The 20,083-nt window shown below is 42.2% G+C and overlaps 1 protein-coding gene across 2 annotated transcripts in view; it reads right to left on the reverse strand.

Annotated features, from left to right (window-relative positions):
* Positions 1 to 452: 452 nt before the first annotated feature.
* The window catches only part of USP32 (ubiquitin specific peptidase 32), a 192,907-nt gene continuing 173,276 nt past the window's right edge, over positions 453 to 20,083 (reverse strand). For both annotated transcript variants that reach the window (XM_056126699.1, XM_056126700.1), the window contains exons 28-34: positions 19,541 to 19,627; positions 18,135 to 18,255; positions 10,440 to 10,631; positions 6,326 to 6,611; positions 4,787 to 5,211; positions 3,110 to 3,202; positions 453 to 2,689 (exon numbers count right to left, since the gene is read on the reverse strand). In XM_056126699.1, the coding sequence (XP_055982674.1) occupies positions 2,516 to 2,689; positions 3,110 to 3,202; positions 4,787 to 5,211; positions 6,326 to 6,611; positions 10,440 to 10,631; positions 18,135 to 18,255; positions 19,541 to 19,627 (1,378 nt within the window). In that variant the 3' untranslated portion in view covers positions 453 to 2,515. The remainder of the gene's footprint in view (positions 2,690 to 3,109; positions 3,203 to 4,786; positions 5,212 to 6,325; positions 6,612 to 10,439; positions 10,632 to 18,134; positions 18,256 to 19,540; positions 19,628 to 20,083) is intronic.

The following is a 20,083-nucleotide window of genomic DNA, read 5'->3' on the forward strand; positions in this document are numbered from 1 at the left end:
CCCACAGTGAAACCGCCTTGTGGAGACTCCCAGGAACCAATCAGGAGCATCTCTGGTTTCTTAGCACCCATTCCCTGGAAGATAATTTTAAACTATTATACAAGTGCAAGTGCAAATTTGGTCTGACCACCAATTTGCATGAAAATGAAGGTAAGATCTCCTTCACCCCGTCAGCTCACCTCCACTTACTCACCTCACCCCTCTCCTTTCAGTGCCGTTCAAACACTTTTCTAGCAGGTTTTTGAGCCCAGTTTAAATCAATTGATTTGGTCAGACTTAGTGTGTCTTGTTCTACTCAACTTCCCCCCACATCCCCCAGCTTTTACATTCTCAGAGATGAGTAATCACTGCATGTCAGACAGGTACTAGCCAGGGGAATTGAAACAGAGAACCAGGGAGAAAGACCGAGACTTTCTTTGTGTTTACTTGAACAGAAGGAAAACAGTACACAGATGCATCCACAGTATTTAATTTGTTTGGATAATAGTTACAGATAAACAAGTACACTCCATATACAATTACCAATACTTTTTTATACAGTTCATATTTCAGAACATCAACACTATTTTATTTACACTCTATGTACATCAACATCCTTCTAAAGTCAGTGCATTGTCAACAAGTTTTATACAGTAATTTACAAGGTGAATGTAGTTAATATTTAATTTAATAAATTTTCTGCTAGTCATGGATTAAAAAATTAATTACAACCAATATAACAAACACAGATCAAACAACATTAGTAGATTGTGCTACCTGCTTAAATAAAACATCTTTAAAGAAATTATTTAAAAAATTTTCACTTTTTCATGGGACTTGTCCAGGTAGGAACGGATAGATTTTCCATCCTGAAAAATTATAAAATGCTAAAGCCTGCATTTTGTCTAGCTTTGTCATGTCACAGCATTCAGACCACTCCTTCCTACTTGCACTTATTGACTTTATGTCTTCTGAACAGGGTTTCAGCTTAGGCAGCCACTTCAGACAACGCTTCTAAATGTTCTGAGAACTGGATTGGTAACTGGCCTCTGATATTAGAATCCTAACACGTACTCACATTAGTACCTACTATCTCTGAGAGAGGAAGGCTAATGGAATCTGACAACTATAATCATTTCCCAGGGTTCAAATGAATGAAAAAAGACCGAAAAAAGTGAAATATTTACTTCAAATATATATATATATATGTATATACATATATATTTAAAAACAACAAGAAAAAAATGCTGCTGCCTGAAATAAATAATATTTATATTTTTGTTCCAGTCTTGAATTATCAGAGGGGAAAAAAATGAAGTGAGCAAGAAACATAACTTTTGATGATCACTACTGTGAAGTTAAAAGAAAAAAATACAAACACCAAACAAACAAAAATAAATGGACACGCAAACAAAAAACTCAAAAGCTTACTTCTTTAAACCACCAATTTCATTAAAAATACTTCTACACTTTCTATGTTTGGGATGTGTTTTGTTTTTAAATTTGTCACGACAGGGGGAAATACCCCATTTAAGTTAATTTATAGCCCTTACAGCCATCAAATATGAACAAGTCTTTAAAAAAAGTTCATTTGTATGTATTCTCTTTTTAAAGTGCAAAAACAAAAGCCAAAGGAGTAACTCATCACGCACTGTGCACAGGCGCCAAGCCTGGATGCTGTTTTTCCTCTCAGCAGCAATTTGTGCAATGTGCGTGTGAAGACGGTGCAAATATTGGCAACAACCTAGCATACTGGGCGGGGGGCACGTTTGGGAAACTTCCTGACAGAGCCTCTGAGGAACAGCCTTTATTGGGAAGGCCATTTGGGCTGGATTCCCAATGATGTTTTGCTTGATTCTTTCTCTGCAGGATATGCCCACGGGTGGAAGGCACACAGCTCTGAGTGTCTTCCGTATCTGTGCGTCTGCCACCAACGGCTGTGTCTCACAGACAAACCAACAGAAACAAAAGCAAGAGAGACGTAAGGCTTAGAATATAAATTAAAAAAATCTGTGTCCATGCCATCGCATCCTTTGCGCACCTTCATGATCTTGCTTTCTCCATCTTGTCAATATAATGGAATAAAACTTCAGGAAAAAGGAGGTAGCATATCATGTCGTCCCCAGACAACACTACAATTTTTTTGTTTTACTTTGACGCCAAGGAAACTCTTAGTATTTTGTTATGATTATTGGTAAACTCTATACTCACTACGTGTTTGTTCACATCTGGACGAGCACAATTCAGTTCTCATTTGGTCCCAGGGCGGGCTGGTGCCAAATTCTTTTGCTTACAGGCTAATGGTGGGCCCTGTCTGAAAGTTCTCTACCAGAGAGCCTACGTGAGACACTTCCAAACAAAATTATTACTACTGTTCTGTTAACGGCTATTTTAATTAGGATTTTTATTTTGTGCTTCAGGGTCACAGGATAAAATAACTACATTTAGCTTGCCTTTCAGCGATGCTTTTGCCAAATGTCAGCTCCAGGGAGGGGCCTCCCTGCCCACCGCCTGTCTAGCAGTCCAAGTGGCCGCCTCACTGTAACACACAGTACTTTTTATAATCGGACTCAAAGTCTTCATCCATGCTGCTCGTGTCTGCCATCTTCTTGCCATCGATCTTTGGCAGAAATTGTGCATAGTCGATCCCCTGCTGCTCATAGAAAAGGATGTAGGCAGAGTCGGTGTCAATTTCATCAGGGTGAAGTTCCTGAGTGGGCAAGAGAAGGCCCGTCAGTACGCTGGCTCCCATGCTGGCCAGACAAGGGCCGAATTACCTTTTTAAATTCCCACACCTGATTTTCCCAATCAGCTCAGTATCTGGCTCTTTTACCTGGCTCTATGAAGGCCCAATGATTCCTGGAGTTTTGGGGAATCAGTTCTGACTGCGGGTAAGTCAGTTCCTTTCATTCACCGATCCCTTCTTTCCCTCACTGCTCGTTTCCATTCCCTCTCTGTATCTCTTACTTCCTGATACTGCAGGCATGTGTATAACGGCTTTAACAGTAATATCTATTTCCTATCTAGGAGAAAGTCCATTTTTTTCCAACAAATGACCCCCAAATCTGTGACATTTCTTCCTTTTTTTCTCCATCTGTAGTCAATGTATCCAAAGATTGAAGATATTTACCTTACAGCTGCTGTCATTATAACAGTACCACTTGCTGTTTGGGTTTTTGGCATAAGTGACATAGTGGCCCCCGCCCAGAATTCCTGAATGGCACTGTAAGGAAGAAGAAAGTGAAGGCATGTTAATAGCTAAAAGATAGGCAAATGACATGACCAAGAAAACATGGGGCTGGAGTCATATTATAGCAGGTAGGACGTTTGCCTTGTAAGCAGCCGACCCGGGCTCAATCCCCAGCATCTTATATGGTCCCCCAAGCACCGCCAGGAGTAATTCCTGAGCGCAGAGCCAGGAATAACCCCATGAGCATTGCTGGGTGTGATCCCAAAAACGAAAAAAAAAAATGATGAAGAAAACAGTGATCACAGGGTGAGAGCCCTCCCCACTCATCCCCTCCAGCACTGGCAGCTGAAAATCTCCAGAACCCAACTGCCAATCACACCTGCGGGCCGAGTCTCACCTTTGAGTGAACGTATTCCTGGACATCATAACACGTTCTCTACCCATTCTCCATAAGTACCACACCACATTGGATGGGGTTCAAATAGTAGGCAACAAATCATAAAGCGAAGTACATATAGGCATATATAATATTTTCAGATATATATACAAAAGCTCATATCACTCAACCTTTAACAACATGTTAATGATATCCTAAAGATATTTTCTTATTTTGGTTGTGCTTTGGGACAGGGACTGGGGCTTGGGATGGAAACATCCCAAATTTAGTAGTTGAAAGGTGTAATGGTGTTGGGATTGGTGTTTGAATATTAAATGTAATCAAATATTATAAATTACCACATAAAATAAATTAAAAAATAAATAAAGAAAAAAGAGAACAGTGATCACTTAAGTGTTAAGAAAGAATATTTTGCTTTGTGTGCTGTAGGTGTGGCGTCAATCCCTGAGGAGGCAGAGTCCCTTTGAGCACCAACAGGAACAATCTCGGAGCAGTGTCAGGAGTAGCCCCTGGGAACCACCGGATGTGGCCCAATAACAAAAACCAAACAAGAATACTTTGCAACTATTTTTGACATGCAAAACAAAAAGCAAAATTCAAAAGCTCCAAATTGGGCTCAAAGAGAAGAGAGCTCAAAGATTGAGCACATGTTTAGCCCGAAGGGGGCCCAGATTTGATCCCTGGCACAGTATGGCTCCCTGAGCACTGCTAGGAGGGAGCCCCAGAGAGCCAGGAGTAATCTGGAGCACCAACAGTATGGCCAAACACCAACCTCCAAACAGCTTCCCAGTCCTTCATCCCCAAATATGAAAGATCAGGAGCCAGGACAGGGCTCAGAGGTGAGGCTGGCGCCACACAGGTGTTGAGTCCTGCGTCTGACCCTGACAGCATCAAAAATATGAAAACCAAAAACTAAAATCTTAAACTCTCACCAGTCATAGTTACCATTTAGAAAAAAGAAATCCCTTAGGCACACACACTTATAAATAGCCTGAACCTGCGACTCTGGTAATGATGATTATGTGACAACCTCCTCCCCTGTGTGCATTTTGGATGCTATTCAGAGGGCAAGATCATCTAGTGCGAACACTGTCTATCGCAAAGCTCAAAGATGAGCACATAAGCAGACCCTTGGAAAGTGAGGATGAATGAATGATGATGAACCAACAAACCACCGGAACGTGCAGCCCATTCTGCAAACTATACCGTCAGCCACTCACCGAAATTGCATACAGGTTATAAATAGGCTTCACATGAGCGGCTTCTCTTTGGTCATCAGTGCTATCTTCTTCACTGTGGTTTTCAAGTTGACCATTGCTACAGCCATTGCCACATGCCTCATGCTCATACAGGAATCCATTGGCCAAAGCGACTTCGTGGTCCTGCGGGGTAACCAGCTCGGGTTGGCTGCCCCCCAGCGTGTGCCCTCGGCTCAAGGCTTCAGCTAGCTCATAAACGTGCCCAGCCCCGTTCTCTTTGCTGGCATCCAAATTCTCCTTACTACTCGACAGTTTATTTTTGCTGCCAATCTGGGGGAGCCGAAGCCTCCCTTTGCTCCTCCCTAAAGTCCTTGGGCTGCTATTGGGGCTGCTGTTTTTGCTGGAGGGACAGCTAGCTCCACTTTTCCTCGATGAAGAGGGTGAACCTGTGAAAGGAGGAGAAAGAAAGATTCGTAATTCCAAATTAAACACTCTACCAAACACTACCTTTGAAGCCAGCTCCCAAGTGCATACACAATGGTAAAGACAGCGGTATCCTGACAGTGTATTAATGATTTTTTGGTAGAACCCAGGGCCTCACACATGGGAAGTAGCTACAGCCCGGGCGCATGGCTACTTTTTCGTTCTTATTATGTAGACAAAAAGTTACTTGCTGGTCTTCCTCAATGCCAAGTCTTTTATAAAGCTAAGAAATAATATTCTGAAAATATAATAATTACAACTAAGAAAAAATTATCAGCTTTACTTTTCATGACAACTCTATATAGTAGTCCTGGGGCTGAGTTGACGGTACAGTAGATAGAGCACTTGCCTTGCATGTGGCTGACCTGGTTCAAACCCTGGTAGCCCATATGGTCCTAGGAGTGATCCCTGAGTGCAGAGCCAGGAGTAAGCCCTGAGCATAGCTGGATGTGGCCCCCAAACCAAAGCCAAACAAACAAACAAACAGAAAGGAACTCCAGCTTATATGCTGAGAAGCTCTACCTGACACCCGCCCCCTTCCTCCCCCCCCCCCCCCCCCACTACCACATATGCAGTGCTGGGACTGACCCCAGGCTGGCCATGTGCAAGGCAAACTCCGTATCTGCTGCATTACCTTTCTTGCCCCAAGAACTTCATTTTTGATATAGCAAATCCTCACATTCTGAGAACTCAGTATTACCTCCATTTTATAAATAAAAATGTAGATTCGGGAAGGTTGTATCTCTTGCTAAAAGTCCCACAGTTAAGCTCTAGATATGTCTGGGGCTGGAGTGATAGTCCAGTGGATAGGGAGCTTGCTTTGCATGTGGCAGGTCTGGGTTCAATCCCAGCACCCCTCAGCGTCTCCTGAGTCCTGCTAAGAGTGACCCCTAAGTGCAGAACCAGGAGTAAGCTCTGAGCATAGCAACTATGGCCCAGAGACAAATATCAAAAATAAAGCCCAGATTGGTCTGATTCTGTCATGAAGAGGCTGCTGCACAGGGCAAGACAGAAGGACATATGCCCCCCTGGGGGGCCCAGGTGCGCCTCCCACAGCTCCCCTCCAGGCCTCCTCACCTTTTGGGCTGCTGCTGAAGTTCGCACTGAGTGAGGATGGGCTCTTGCTCAGGAGAGCACCCTCTCCCGCTGCCGGGCTCTGTGTGTCCGCTTTCTTCACTCCCGCTGGTGCCCTGGGCTCGGAGACATCATCGCCCTGCAGGGTGAGGGCCTTCCGCTGCCAGAGAGCTGGGTCTCTTGGTACCAGAAAAGCACTCGGGTCAAAACTCTCCCGAGGAAATTTAACAATTTTTTGTGACTTTATCCATCGACCATTTACAAACTGAAATCGTTTAAGGTGAATAATCTGAAGAAGAAATAGTGGAACAATTATTGAGCTGAAAGGATTCTAAAGATACAAAATTTACATTAAGAAAAAAATAAAATCCAAGGGCCAAGGATGTGACTCAAGTGGCAGAGCTATCAGTCCCCTTTGCCTCAGGTCCAGCTCTAGCACTGTGTGGAGTGGCCAAGGCCATAGCAATTGTGACCAAAAGTAGCCCAGATAAACTGTCCAAGCATATGGAGCATAACATGTCTGCCCCCAAATTACTGTGTTTTATGTGGTGTCACATCACGTGGTTCCTGTGGGGCCACTGCCCTTTGGATGTGTAGCTTACACAGTACTGCCCCTTGTTTCACGGTCTGTGTCCAAACTCCCTGATCCTTCCGATTCATAGGAGCCTTGATTTATGTTTTCCTGGTTTTTGGAACTGTGACCTAACTCGAAAGCCACTGCGGATCCAGTCACACACATCACCCACGAGAACAGATGACTAAATATTTTGAAGGAAAAAAAGACGTTTTAAAATATTTTTAAAAAATATTAACACAAAGCAAATGCTCTCCCACCGTGTGAGATCTCAGGTCCGAGTTTTTGCCAGGTCCAACAGGAGGTTCTATGCCAATCCCACACCCGTTTTCTTTACCTTATCCTTGGGCTGCTTCACAGTATCACTGTTCTCAAGAGCGTAAGACTCTTGTTTCTCTCTTTTAGTGGGGGGTGGAAGTGGGTGCTGGGCTCACTCCTGGCTCTATGCTCCTGCTGGTGGTCAGGGGACCACCTGGGGTACTAGGGATGGAACTCCCTAGTTGTTGGCTATATGCAAAGCAAGTGCCCTTTCTGCTGAACTATCTCTCTGGCCCCACTTGTTTCTCCTTTTTGATTTCTTTTCTATTCCAAGAGCAGCACATAATCTGGTCTAACTCAGTGTGGCCATGCTTTCTCCAATGCAGCCACAAAGGTTTGTGTGGCTGCTTCTATTTGGAAAAAAAAAACTGTTTTGTAGGTCACACCTGGTGGTGTTTAGGGCATACTCCTGGCTCTGTGCTTAGATATCACTCCTGGTGGGGCTCGGGGAACAATATGGGGTGCTGGGAATTTTTTTTTTTTTTTGCTTTTTGGGTCACACCCAGCTATGCTCAGGGGTTACTCCTGGCTCATGCACTCAGGAATTGCTCCTGGCGGTGCTCGGGGGACCATATGGGATGCTGGGAATCGAACCTGTGTTGGCCATGTTGGCTGCGTGCAAGGCAAATGCCTTACTCGCTGTGCTATCACTCCAGCCCCGAAATTTTTTTTTATTAGTGAAACACCACGAGGTACAGTTGTAGTCTTACAAATTTTTGTGCTTGGGTTTCCATTGTACAATGATTGAGTACTCATCCCTCCACCAGTGCCCATCCTCCACCACCACTGATCCCAGTATCCCTCCCCCCCCCCCCCCCCCCGCCTCTGTGGCATGGCACTCCCTTTTGTTCTCGCTCTCCTTTTGGGTGCTGTGGCCTGCAAAAGAGGCATCGAGTGGCAACATGTTCGGTCTAGAGTCTAGTCTCAGCATGCTTCTCCCATTCTGGGGGGATCCTTCCAATACCTCCCCCCCATTTGGTGCTCCCTTCTACATCTGGACTGCCTTTACCCCTAGAGTGTGAAGATGGCCTCCAAGCCATGGAGTAAACCTCCTGGTATTTATCTTGGCTATTCTTGGGTGTTAGTCTCCTATTTTGTTACTTTATGTTCCCGAGATGAATGCAATCTTTCTATGTCTATTCCATTCTTTCTGACTCATGTCGCTTAGCATGATACTTTCCATGTAGTACCACTTGTATGTAAATTTCATGACTTCATCCTTTCTGACAGCTACATAGTATTCCATTGTATAGATGTACCAAAGCTGCTTTAACCAGTCATCTGTTCTCAGGCACTCAGGTTTTTTCCAGATTCTAGCTACTGTAAACAGTGCTGCAATGAACAGACAACTGCAGATGTCACTTTGACTATACTTTTTTGCCTCTCTGGGGTATATTCCCAGGAGTGGAATTGCTGGGTCAAATGGGAGCTCAATTTCTAGTTTTTTGAGAATCGTCCATACTGTTTTCCAGAAGCACTGAACCAGTCGGCATTCCCACCAGCAGTGAAGGAGGGTCCCTTTCTCGCCACATCCACGCCAGCATGGGTTGCTTTTGTTCTTTTGGATGTGGGCCAGTCTCTGTGGTGTGAAATGATATCTCATTGTTGTTTTGATCTGCATCTCCTGATGATTAATGATGTAGAGCATTGTCTCCTGTGTCTTTTAGCCATTCAGATTTCATCTTTGAGGAAGTTTCTGTTCATTTCGTCGCCCCATTTTCTGATAGGGTTGGATGTTTTCTTTTTGTGGAGTTCAACCAGTACTTTGTACATACTTGATATCAACCCCTTGTCAGATGTGTATTTGGTGAATATCCTTTCCCATTCTGTGGACCTGTCTTTGTATTTTGGTCACTGTTTCTTTTGAGGTACAGAAGCTTCTTAGTTTAAGATAGTCCCATTTGTCTATCTCTGTTTTCATTTGCTTAGCCAGTGGTGTGACATCTTTGAAGAGGGGTGCTGGGAATTTAATCTGGTTGTCTGTGTGCAAGGCAAGTACCCCACTGCTTTACTATTACTCTAGCCCCTTTAAAAAAAGTTTTGTTTTTTTTTAATTTTAGGGGCTGGATTGACAGTACAGCGAGTAGGGTGCTTGACTTGCACATAGCTAACCAGGATACAATCCCCACACGGTCCCCTGAGCCCAGGCAGGAGTGACAGTGATTCCTGAGTGCAGAGCCGAGCACTGCTGGGTATAGTCCAAAGATAAGAACAAAAACATTAAAAACAAAAAAAACAACCTTTGCTCCACAATACACTTTATGTGATGGTTATATGATTAGATAACAACTACCAAAATGCATCAAACTAGACATTTAAGATCTATGCATTTAATTCCACGTTATGCCTCAATTTAAAAATAATAAAACTCAAAACTCTCCCTTCCCACCTACTACCTCCAAGCCTCTCCATCCCTTCCTCTTTCCTTTTCTTGGTTCCCATTCCTGGGGTTGGCTAATCAACGTTACTAATTTATTTTTTGTTTGTTTTTGGGTCGCACTCAGTGGTGCTCAGAGCTCACTTCTGGAAGGCTCAGGGGACCATCTGGGCTTCCAGGATTGAATCTGGGTCAGCCATGTGCAACCCTGTACTGCCTGGTCTATCCACTGTAATATTGCTCTGGCCCCTCTATATTACTAATTTCTTATGAACTCTTATAAGAAAAAACTATGCTCACAGCCTCACAGAGTAGTGAAAGAAGGTAAAAGTGAAAAAAATATATAAGGCGGGCTGGAGAACCATGTTCCTGACCCAGGTTGATCCCTGGCATCCCATATGGTCCCCCAAGCACCACCTTGAGTGATTCCTGAGTGCAGAGCCAGAAGTAACCCCTGAGCATCACTGCATCCCAAGAACTAAAAAACCAGCTCCTCCACTGAGGAAAAAGTTTTTTTTTTCTCTTTGGAGCTACCTGTGACGTATTCAATATGCCAAACACAATAATGACAAATCTCAAAATAGAGACATTACTGGGCCCGCTCGAGCAAATTGATGAACAACGGGAGGACAGTGACAGCAGACAGTTTGGAGCATACCCAGAAATGCTAGGGACTACTCTCAGCTCAGTGCTCTGGAGTTGCTCCTGGCATCACTTGGCACCCAGGATTAACCCAGCTCCAGCATGCAAAGCATTGCTTTAAATGCTGTTGAAATAACAGTCTTCTATTTCTTCAAGGCTTTTTTGCACTAGACTCTGGCTGTCTCAGAGGTAGAGTTAAAACATACCAGGACTGGAGGGAGCCTCCAGAGATCAAGCTTCTTTGTCGCCAAGCAGTGGGTTTTACACTTGGAGCAATAGTACATTTCATTTTCCCCGAGCTCCTCCTCGCTGGTGAAAGCTCGCAGGCAGCTGTCCAGGTTGATAGGCTCAGCCTGAGCTCGCCGACTCTGTTCTACACTCTCGTGCTCATCTATAACCTGGAGGTAGAGGGAATAAGAGGAACGGGGGAGTGGTGGAAGAAGGCAGAAGGGGATGAGTTTAAAAACTGTTACCTGTCATTCTCTTAACTCTACATGAGGAAAAAGAAAATACAACCAAACAAAGGTTTAGGAGCAAATATGGCATGTGCAAATTTATTCAAAAATATCACACCAATAACATCCTGGATGAAATAGGTATTTTTAAATCCATGGCTTTTCTTGAAAAATTTCTTAATGTTTCACAACATAAATAAACAAAGACTGTCTGTTTATTTTACAAATTTGAAATCCTGAACTAGCTTCCACATGAGTTCTTGGTCCTTAAACAAGGGATATTAAGATAATTTATTTTTTAACCATAAAGGATGCACATTATTAGTATGCAGAAAGTATTATAGATACTAGGAGAAATAATATCAGTGGAACAGACAGCAGATTTGAGTAAGAAAGGGTAAAGATGGGTTTGAGACATAGCTCAGGGCCAACCCTGGTTCACTCTTTGGCACCTCCTATAATTCCCCACCACTATCATGAATGATTCCTGAATACAAAGCCAGAAGTAAACCCAGAGCACAATTGAGTCTGGCCCCCAAACCAAGGGAAAAACAGAAAAAGGGTGAGGCTGGAGAGTTAGTAAAGAGGTAGGGTGCTTGCACTGTCTCAGGTTTGATCCCCGGCATCTCATATGGTCCCCTGAGCTCCAGCAGGAGTGATTCCTAAGTGCAGAGCCAGGGGTAACTCTTGAGCATTGCTGGTATAGGACCCCCCCCCCAAAAGAAAGACAAAAAAACCCAAAAAACAAAAAAAAGGAAAAGAAAAGCTTACCAAGAGCTTGCAGCATATTAAAGCCAATAGACTCTAAGTTATTTGCAAACTAACACCAAGTGATATTGTTATCAGAACCTTAGGCTTAACACTACCATCTCCCGTCTCAGGGGCCTTAAAAAAAAATCTGAGATGGCAACAAAAGAACAACAGACTTAAAAGAACCTAATTCTGTTCAGGGGCTGGAGCGATAGCAGAGTGGGTAGGGCATTTGCCTTGCAAATGGGGTTCGGTTCCTCGGCCCCTCTCGGAGAGCCCAGTAAGCTACTGAGAGTTTCTCGCCTGCACAGCAAAGCCTGGCAAGCTACCAGTGGCATATTCGATATGCCAAACACAGTAACAACAAGTCTCACAATGGAGACATTACTGGGCCAGCTCGAGCAAACTGATGAACAACGGGAGGACAGTGTAGTGCAGTGCAATTCTGTTCAGAAGATCCTTAATACCTGCCCAAGCCTCTATTCTGTTAATCAGCATGTTTGGGGCCGAACAGGCACATACACGTGAAGGAAGCAAGCATATAACAGTGTATAACAACTGTGATGGTGCTGGTGAGGGATTGCGCTGAGAGAGAGGAGGAGGGACTCAGAACACAACAGAAAAGGAAGATTTTTTCCTTCCCCAATTCTTAGCTGCCACTTAACAAAACTCAGTCGGGGAGGCTTCACCTGGGGACCGTGAATGCATGTTCCCATGAGAACATACACATTTTTTTCTTCCCAAGGCAAAACCAGGGCTATATGTCCAACAACGCCTCCTTGCTTACTGGCAAAGGTCACACACAAATGTCCATCACCACTTAATCCTTCTTCCAGAGCTGAACTGGCTTTCCTTTCCCTCACCTACTGGCTTTCCTTTCCCTCACCTACCCTATGGATGGGAACTCTAGACTGTTTAGACTATGAATTGGTATTTGTTTAGTTGATAGACTTTCAGTTTAGGACAAGGCGTGTGACTTTTACCCTACCAGGCTGAGTCACAGGCTGTCAAATACTCCCATAAAGATTTAGCACTGTACATGTGTATGTGTCTCTTGGGGACGGTACCCAGGGATGTGTCAATGCAAGGCATGTATCCTGCCATTGAGTCATATCCCAGGCTCCACCACCTATTTCTAAAGAAGTCATTTAAAAAGGGAAGCTTAGAGGAAAATCTTTTCCTCAGAAAAGGCTTAACCTTGGGTCATTACCTACTGATGCAGCCCCTCATCTTGTTCAGATATGGTCATTCCAGGGAAAAAACGGACACATTTTTAAAGGAGACAGGCTAGATTTTGTCTGTGGTAATCAGAAAAAGAGGTACATCAAATCAGTAGACTGTGTCTCCTTCCTCTTAGTGAATTAAATATTATCTATATTATCTTTACAAGGGATGTTTATAGCTAGCCACAAATTATGGGAAAGTAATGAAGAATGTGGATTCTGCATGGGTGGGAGGCACACTGGGCGGTGCCCAGAGGCTGCTCCTGGCTTGGGACCCTACGGGGCTGGGAACTGAACCCAGGCCTTCTGCACGCAACACAAGTACTTAGCCTGTTGAGATCTCTCTCTAACCCTAAGAATGTTCATTTTTACAGGATAAATTTTTCTTTCTTCCTTTTTATTTTTTTTTTTGGGGTGGTGGTGGTGTCACAGCTGGTAGTGTTTAGGATTTACTCCTGGCTTTGCACTCAAGGTGGGGTCTGGGGCACCATATGGGGTGCTGGGGATCAAATCCAGGAGTCACATGCAAGGCTGGTGTCCTACCCACTACACTATCTCTCTAACCCTTTTTCAGGCTCAATTTTTTTTAGTCTATAGAGCTAAATGAGGAAAAAAAAAACCCTTTAAAAATGTATTTGTGAACTGACAATTTTTCTGTTTTTTGGGACACATCTAGTGGTCTTTGGTGGCTACTCCTGGCTATGCTAAGGAGACAATATGCAGAGATGGGGATCAAATCTGGGCCTCCTGCAGGCAAAGCACACACAGCCCACTGAGTTCTCTCTCCAGCAACAGAGTAGCATTTTTCATTTATCGGAAAAATTTCTCTTTTTGTGTGTGTGCAGTGCTAAGGATCAAACCCAGGGTATCATACAAGCAAGGCATGTCTCTATCACTGAGCTCTCTATCTCTGGCTCTAAAGCTTCTCCAAATGACAAATATTTTCATTTTCTTTATCCCCTAAGATCCTTTCTAAAATTCTGAATTATAATTAACAGGGGGACTGGGCTATGCACTTGGAGGTATCTCTAGGCAGTACTCAGGGACCCATGTGATAATGGGGATCATTCCTAGTCTCCGATATGAAAAGCATAGACTCCAGTCTGTTGAGCTATGTCTCTGGCCTGGGATCCCCTGTTACTTAAATAGTCAGAATTGTTTATTGGTACCTTTTTCCCCTGGTTTTCTTTTTTTTTTTTTTTTTTTGGTGAGTAAGGGATTATACTTGGCAGTGCTCAGGGCTTACTCCTAGCTCTGTGCTTTGAGACCACTCCCAGTATGCTTGGAGAATCATTTGTGGTACAAGGATTCAAAACAGGGTTGGCTGTGTGCAAGGTAAGTGCCTTAATTCCTATATTACTGCTCTCACCCCTGCACCTTTTCCTTTCTACTAAGCTGTTTGAAAGCTCCATCCTTCACACAAAATATTAGGACTGAATAAAAACTTTCAAATATCAAGGGACTATTAATTAAAGGAGATCTGTTATCAGTTCAACTTTCTATTGAAAAAAGTGAAATTCAAATGTGGAAATAAATATAAAAGCAACCGCTTTTCTTTGTTTTCTGTATATATCAAATAAAACATACATTTAGAAATATTGGAAGCAAAGAAAAAAATTTTTTCTTCTGGGTCACACCCAGCAATGCACAGGGGTTATTTCTGGCTCTGCACTCAGGAATTATCCCTGGTGGTGCTCAGGGGACCATATAGAATGCTGGGAATCGAACCCGGGTTGGCCGCATGCAAGGCAAACGCCCTACCTGCTGTGCTATAGCTCCAGCCTAAGAAAAATTTAAGAAAATATAAATTCACCTCGGTTTTTTTCCTCTTTTTAAAAAAATTTATAGTTTTGGGCCATACCTGGTGGTGTTCAGAGGTCAGTCCTAGCAGGGCTCAGGGGACTGAATGGGGTGTCAGGGATCAAACCCGAGTTGACAAAGTGTAAGGCAAGTAGCCTACTGCTGTACTATCTCTCTAGTCCCAACACCTCATATTTTTTTAACACTTCATATTCTTAATGAAAGGGACCACTGTCAAAATATTGATAGATTTTCTGCCATCTCCCTAGAGAGTATATTTTAATATCAAAATGTTTTTTCAATAAATGCGATTTTATATCTTGCTTTAAAAAAAGAACACACCTATGTTAAGGTGTAGATTTCCATATGTCAGTTAAAACTTGTGGCAATCATCATCAATAACTACATTAATATTTTATTCACTGTATCACACTTTAACTATTTTTCCAATTTTGGACAACTATAAGTTACTTCTAATATTTTCATGCTCTAAAAGATGCTATGATGAGGCTCTCCATTTTGGAATCATCTGCACTTTCCAATTTGGAGTGAATCATTTCTTTATAAGGGTTCTTTCCCTCCTAAGATATCCTAAATATAGCTATTTTACTTAGAATGCTTTTTATAAACATTTGTCAGCAAATTACAGAATATTTTCCAAGAATAAACTGCTAGAAGAAAAACTGGGATAAAAAAATATACAGAATATGGCAGTGACAGAACACATATGTGAGCTATATGAGAGAGATATTGAGCTATCTGAATATGTGAGACCCTGGATTCCATTTCTGACACAAACGCAGACATACCACTCATAAATACAACATCAAATTTTTTTGTGGGGGAGGCACTGGGGTAAAATTCAGCGGTGCTTAGGTGCTATACCTCTGTGATCAAGAGTAATCCTTGGCAGAGTTGGGGGATCATTGCTGGGTACCAAACCAGGCAGGATCACCCATATCAGAGGGTATGCACCTAACCTCCTATACTATATATCTGGCTCCAACAATACCAATTTTGAAGCAAAGTTTATCCTTTGCCTATGTATTTCTCTAATCACATGCAGAAACTGTAAGTAGGAAGAGAGATCATGTAGGAAGAAATTAGTCATATGGCTCCATTCCACAGCAAGGAAGGATAACCCAAAAGCGACTTGGTTTCTATGGTATCCTAAGAGCATCACTGAGAATGGGAGTGGGGTGAGACTGAACATACTGCGTAGGCTCTTCTTCCAATAAGCAAGATGCCCTCTGGACTTTCAGCTTGTATAATGGCTTGTTAAAACAGGGAAGAAATAGAGTTGGGCCAGGAGACAGCTTAAAGGGCTGGAGAGCATGTTTTGTCCATGGGAGGCCCAGGTTTGCTCTCCAGCCCCACATGATGCCCCCGAGTCATGTAACTGTTCATCTGTGACAGACGAATCCTGTCACTACAATGTGCTGTCATATTTTGTACTATGAAGAATCTTTTATTCACCACTATTTTCTCTCAAGTGAAGCATGGCTAAGGCTACTATATTACCCTGCTACTGTGAGCATGTACTGTTAGAATCTCAATTTCTCTTCTGTTTCCTTTAAGTTCAGTGACTTCATTTGGCAAACACTCACAAATTATACTCTTCCTTAGCTAGTGAAAGTTACCAAGGAGACTTGAATTGTGTGTGTGTGTGTGTGTGTGTGTGTGTGTGTGTGTGTGTGTGTGTACACTGAAGAATTCAAATAGGTAAACAGGTCTGGAATTGGTAGTGTCTCTATTCTTGAATAGCACAAAAATAAGTCATCATCATTACTAAGTTACCTAAGGGATGAGAGCTGTAAGAAATAGTAAAGGAGAGTCAAGAGTAAGGCATGGGTAAAGGTGCTTCCTTGCATGCAGGTGATCCTGGTTTAATCTCCGGCAACACATGGTCCTCTGACTACTGTCATGAGTTGATCCTGAGCACAGTACTAGCAGTAGCCCCTAAGTACGGATGAAGTATATATGGGTCTAGTAGTGCTTAGAAGTTAGCCCCAATAGAACTTGGGAGACCATGTGGTACTGGGGATCCAACCTGGAACTCAGAAAAGCAAAGTGTTTCTGAGGCCAAGGTTTGCATGAGGCTTTTTTTTTTTAATGTAGGAGTACTGCTATTTATTCAGCCACTGATTAGCTGATTGAATTGTTGCATGAGGCTTTTGACCTATCTCCCTGCCTGATAAATGTCAGTACAATTCTTCATGTGATGAACAAAACAAAAACCACTCCTTTAATTCTGTTACTTTTACTTCTCCATTTGATTGCTCACGTTTCTCTTCATGGCTAGTCAATCTTCCTTTCAAATAGTATCTGCAAAAACATTTCTAAGTATGAAATCAGTATTTATTAATTTTTGTGCTGGGGACTGAACCCTGTTGGCTGCATGCAAGCAAACTGCCTTACCCATGGTATTATCTCCCCAGCCTGAAATTAGTGTTTTTCTTTTCTTTTTTTTCTTTTTCAGTAACATATTCAAAATTGCTACAACTAGAATATGCAGTGGAGAAACGCCAACTCAGATGTGCTCTTGGGTGTTCTGAATCTGAAAATTTCAATGACTTCAGGGTTTTTTGGTGGGGGGAGAGTTTGGATCATACTTAGCAGTACTCACAAATCACTCCAGGTGATTCTGGAGTTAAGGGGGACCATATATGTTGCTGGGTATCGAATCAGGATTAGTCACATGCAAAGCAAATGCCTTAACCCATGTATTATCTCTATGGCCATTTTTTAGCTTTTTTGATCTAGGACTATGTCCCTTAAAGGTGGCAGATATAGTCCTGGGGTGTATCTGAACTAAGTAACTGTGTCCATTTAATACTGCAGCTTCAGTAATAAACAGATTGAAAGAGTTGCTGCACGGGCCAAGATTATAACTTCTTAATTATCCTCAGACTTTTGTTTCAAGGTTTACTTATCAATAGTTATTTAAAAAAATTTAGTGCTCCTATACAATTAGCTATAGAAGCAAGAAAACTTGAAGCATCTAAGTAATCATATTAACGTATTAAGTGTTATAGAGAATGCTAATGAATATTTTTTCTGGAGATATTTATTTGTTTATTGAATCACTGGGAGATACATCATTACAAAGTTATTCAGGATTGGGCTTCAGTCATACAATGTTTCAACACCTGTCCTTTCATCTGGAGGTATTTAAATGGTCTGTTTTTCTGTTTTTGTTTTTCTCTGGCCACACTTGGTAGTGCTAAGGGGCTATTCCTGGCTCTGTGCTCAGGAGTGACCCCTGGTACTAGTACTAGTGAGGGGGCCATATGTGATCTGGGGATTTGAACCAAGCTCCTGGCTGCCATGATTGCATACAAGGCCTTAAATCTGGCTTATCTTTCTAGATAAGCCAGATAACATAATATAAAAGGTATTTAAACTGTCTAAAAACATAAATGTGGCTAGTCAATGGGCTGAGTGCATGCAAAGTGTTTTGAGTTCAAACCTTCGCTTTTCAGGGTGCCCCAAGCACTGCTGAAAGCAACCTCTGTCACAGAGCCTGGAGTGGCCCTGCACGCTGCTAAAAGTGGCCTCCTCCCTGCACCAAAAACACCCAAACAATATAGCACAAAAAATAAAACAAAAATGGCATAATTAAAATGGATTAAAAAAATGAAATTACCATCTTATCCTGGCCTTAAGCACTTACCCTTTCCTGTGAGGTCTGATAGCGGAGATGAAGAGCTGTGGGGTCCCAATCCACAGCAATATAGGCGTTTCCGATGAAAGCGCTATCTTCTCCACAATCAATTTTGCAGCCTCGGCAAAATCTGAAGGGATAAAAACCATCTACTGAGAATGAATTAATTATGATGAAATGCAAATTTTTTTTGTAAAAAATATTTCCCTTTCTGAATGCCCTGCCACAGAGGTGGGGAGGGGTGGGGGGGACAGGGTGGGGTAGTGGGAGGGATGCTGGGACCATTGGTGGTGGAAAATGGGCACTGGAGGAGGGATGGGTACTCGACAGATTGTGACTGAAACACAAGCATGAAAGTCTGTAAGTCTGTAACTGTACGTCACGGTGATTCACTAATAACAAATTAAAAAAAAAAGAATTCCCATTCTACTTTCCTACATTCTTATTTTGGGATATTACAATGTGTTATAGATATCTAACTTCAGACTGGTAAGTGCATAAAACTGTATTATTATTCAGGGAATCATTCATATCACTTTTCAAGTATGTTTTGTTTGTTTTTGGGCCACACTTTGTACCTAGGGTTTATTCCTAGTTCTGTGCTTGGGGTTAATCCTGGCAGAGCTCAAGGGAACATATATGGTGCTAGAGAAAAAACCAGGGTTGTCTGTGTGCAAGGCAAGTGCCTAAATCCCTGTACTATCATTTAGGGCCCTCAAGTCTGGTTTTTCATGGCACTTGATAACCATCTGTCAATCCACTGGATTTTTAGGACAAATAAATGACTGGAGAATTGAATATTTGAGATAACAGCTCAAAAAAAATTCGACATTTAGTTATTTAAAGAAGGACAATTATCTGGTTGCTCTGGGAACAACAAAGCTATTTCCTGTTTCTAAAATGGCATGTTAAATAAATGTACATAAAAATTTATGAGGTTGAGAGTGAAGAAGATGGGACCAGGACAAAGCTATGTTTAAGTTCTCTTAGACTCAGTTTGCTAAGTCTATTCCAAATTTCCAAAGACTGATTTCAGTACTTAACTATTTTCCCAGCTGGAACAGTACTAAGTAATTTCTAAAACTTATCTAAAATTCAAATACAAACTTCAAGCAAAATTAGTAAGTCAGCTATGTTGTACTAGCTCAGAACTGCTAGTTGATTTATGTATTTAAGGTGCAAAAAAAGTACAGCATAAGAAACATGGGTCATAAATTATGAAGCAAAACAGTTCTACATCTCATAAGACAGTGATAAATGAACAAGTCCTAAGTTGCTGTTAAGCTTTTTATCACTATTATTTCTAAAAACATAGACACATTTTTCTAAAGATTTAAGAAAATCTTATGAAACAAGATATAATATCTGAAGCTGCAATTTTGCTAAAAACTATCTTTTGGAGAACGTCACTTTACCTATACCACGGACACCAGGCACAGGAATTCCCATCTTTTTGCACAACTCGTAGAGTGAACGGATATTGATAACCCATACTGTCATCACTGAAACAAAATATAAACCAGAGTATAATTAGCATTTCTGATTGGAGGTCTCATTCATTATCATCCTCCCGTGAAGTGACCTTGGGAAGGGGCAGAGCATAGCAGTGTGTTCATATTCAGAGTTCAATGCTGCTGAAGCTAGCCTACTAGTGGCAATCAATCTTGCTTCCTGCGCTGGTTCCTTGCTTACATAAAGGAAGTCATACTAGCCTTCCAGATGTCCATGGAAGCCTCACAAATCTTACAAGATAAGCTAATCACGAAATTAAACACCAATTTTCCTTCAACCCTAATTCTATCAGGAGATTTAATTCACATTAAGCTCAGATAATTAGACCTTCTCATGACAGTAACATTGATTGACACACCACAGAAGTTTGAAAGTTAATAGTTGTTTTTTTTTCTTTTTGGGCCACACCCAGCATCACAGGGTTACTGCTGGCTCATGCACTCAGG

Source organism: Sorex fumeus, unplaced genomic scaffold (assembly GCF_029834395.1).
Source record: "Sorex fumeus unplaced genomic scaffold, SorFum_2.1 ptg000063l, whole genome shotgun sequence".
In the NCBI taxonomy this organism is placed as follows: domain Eukaryota; kingdom Metazoa; phylum Chordata; class Mammalia; order Eulipotyphla; family Soricidae; genus Sorex; species Sorex fumeus.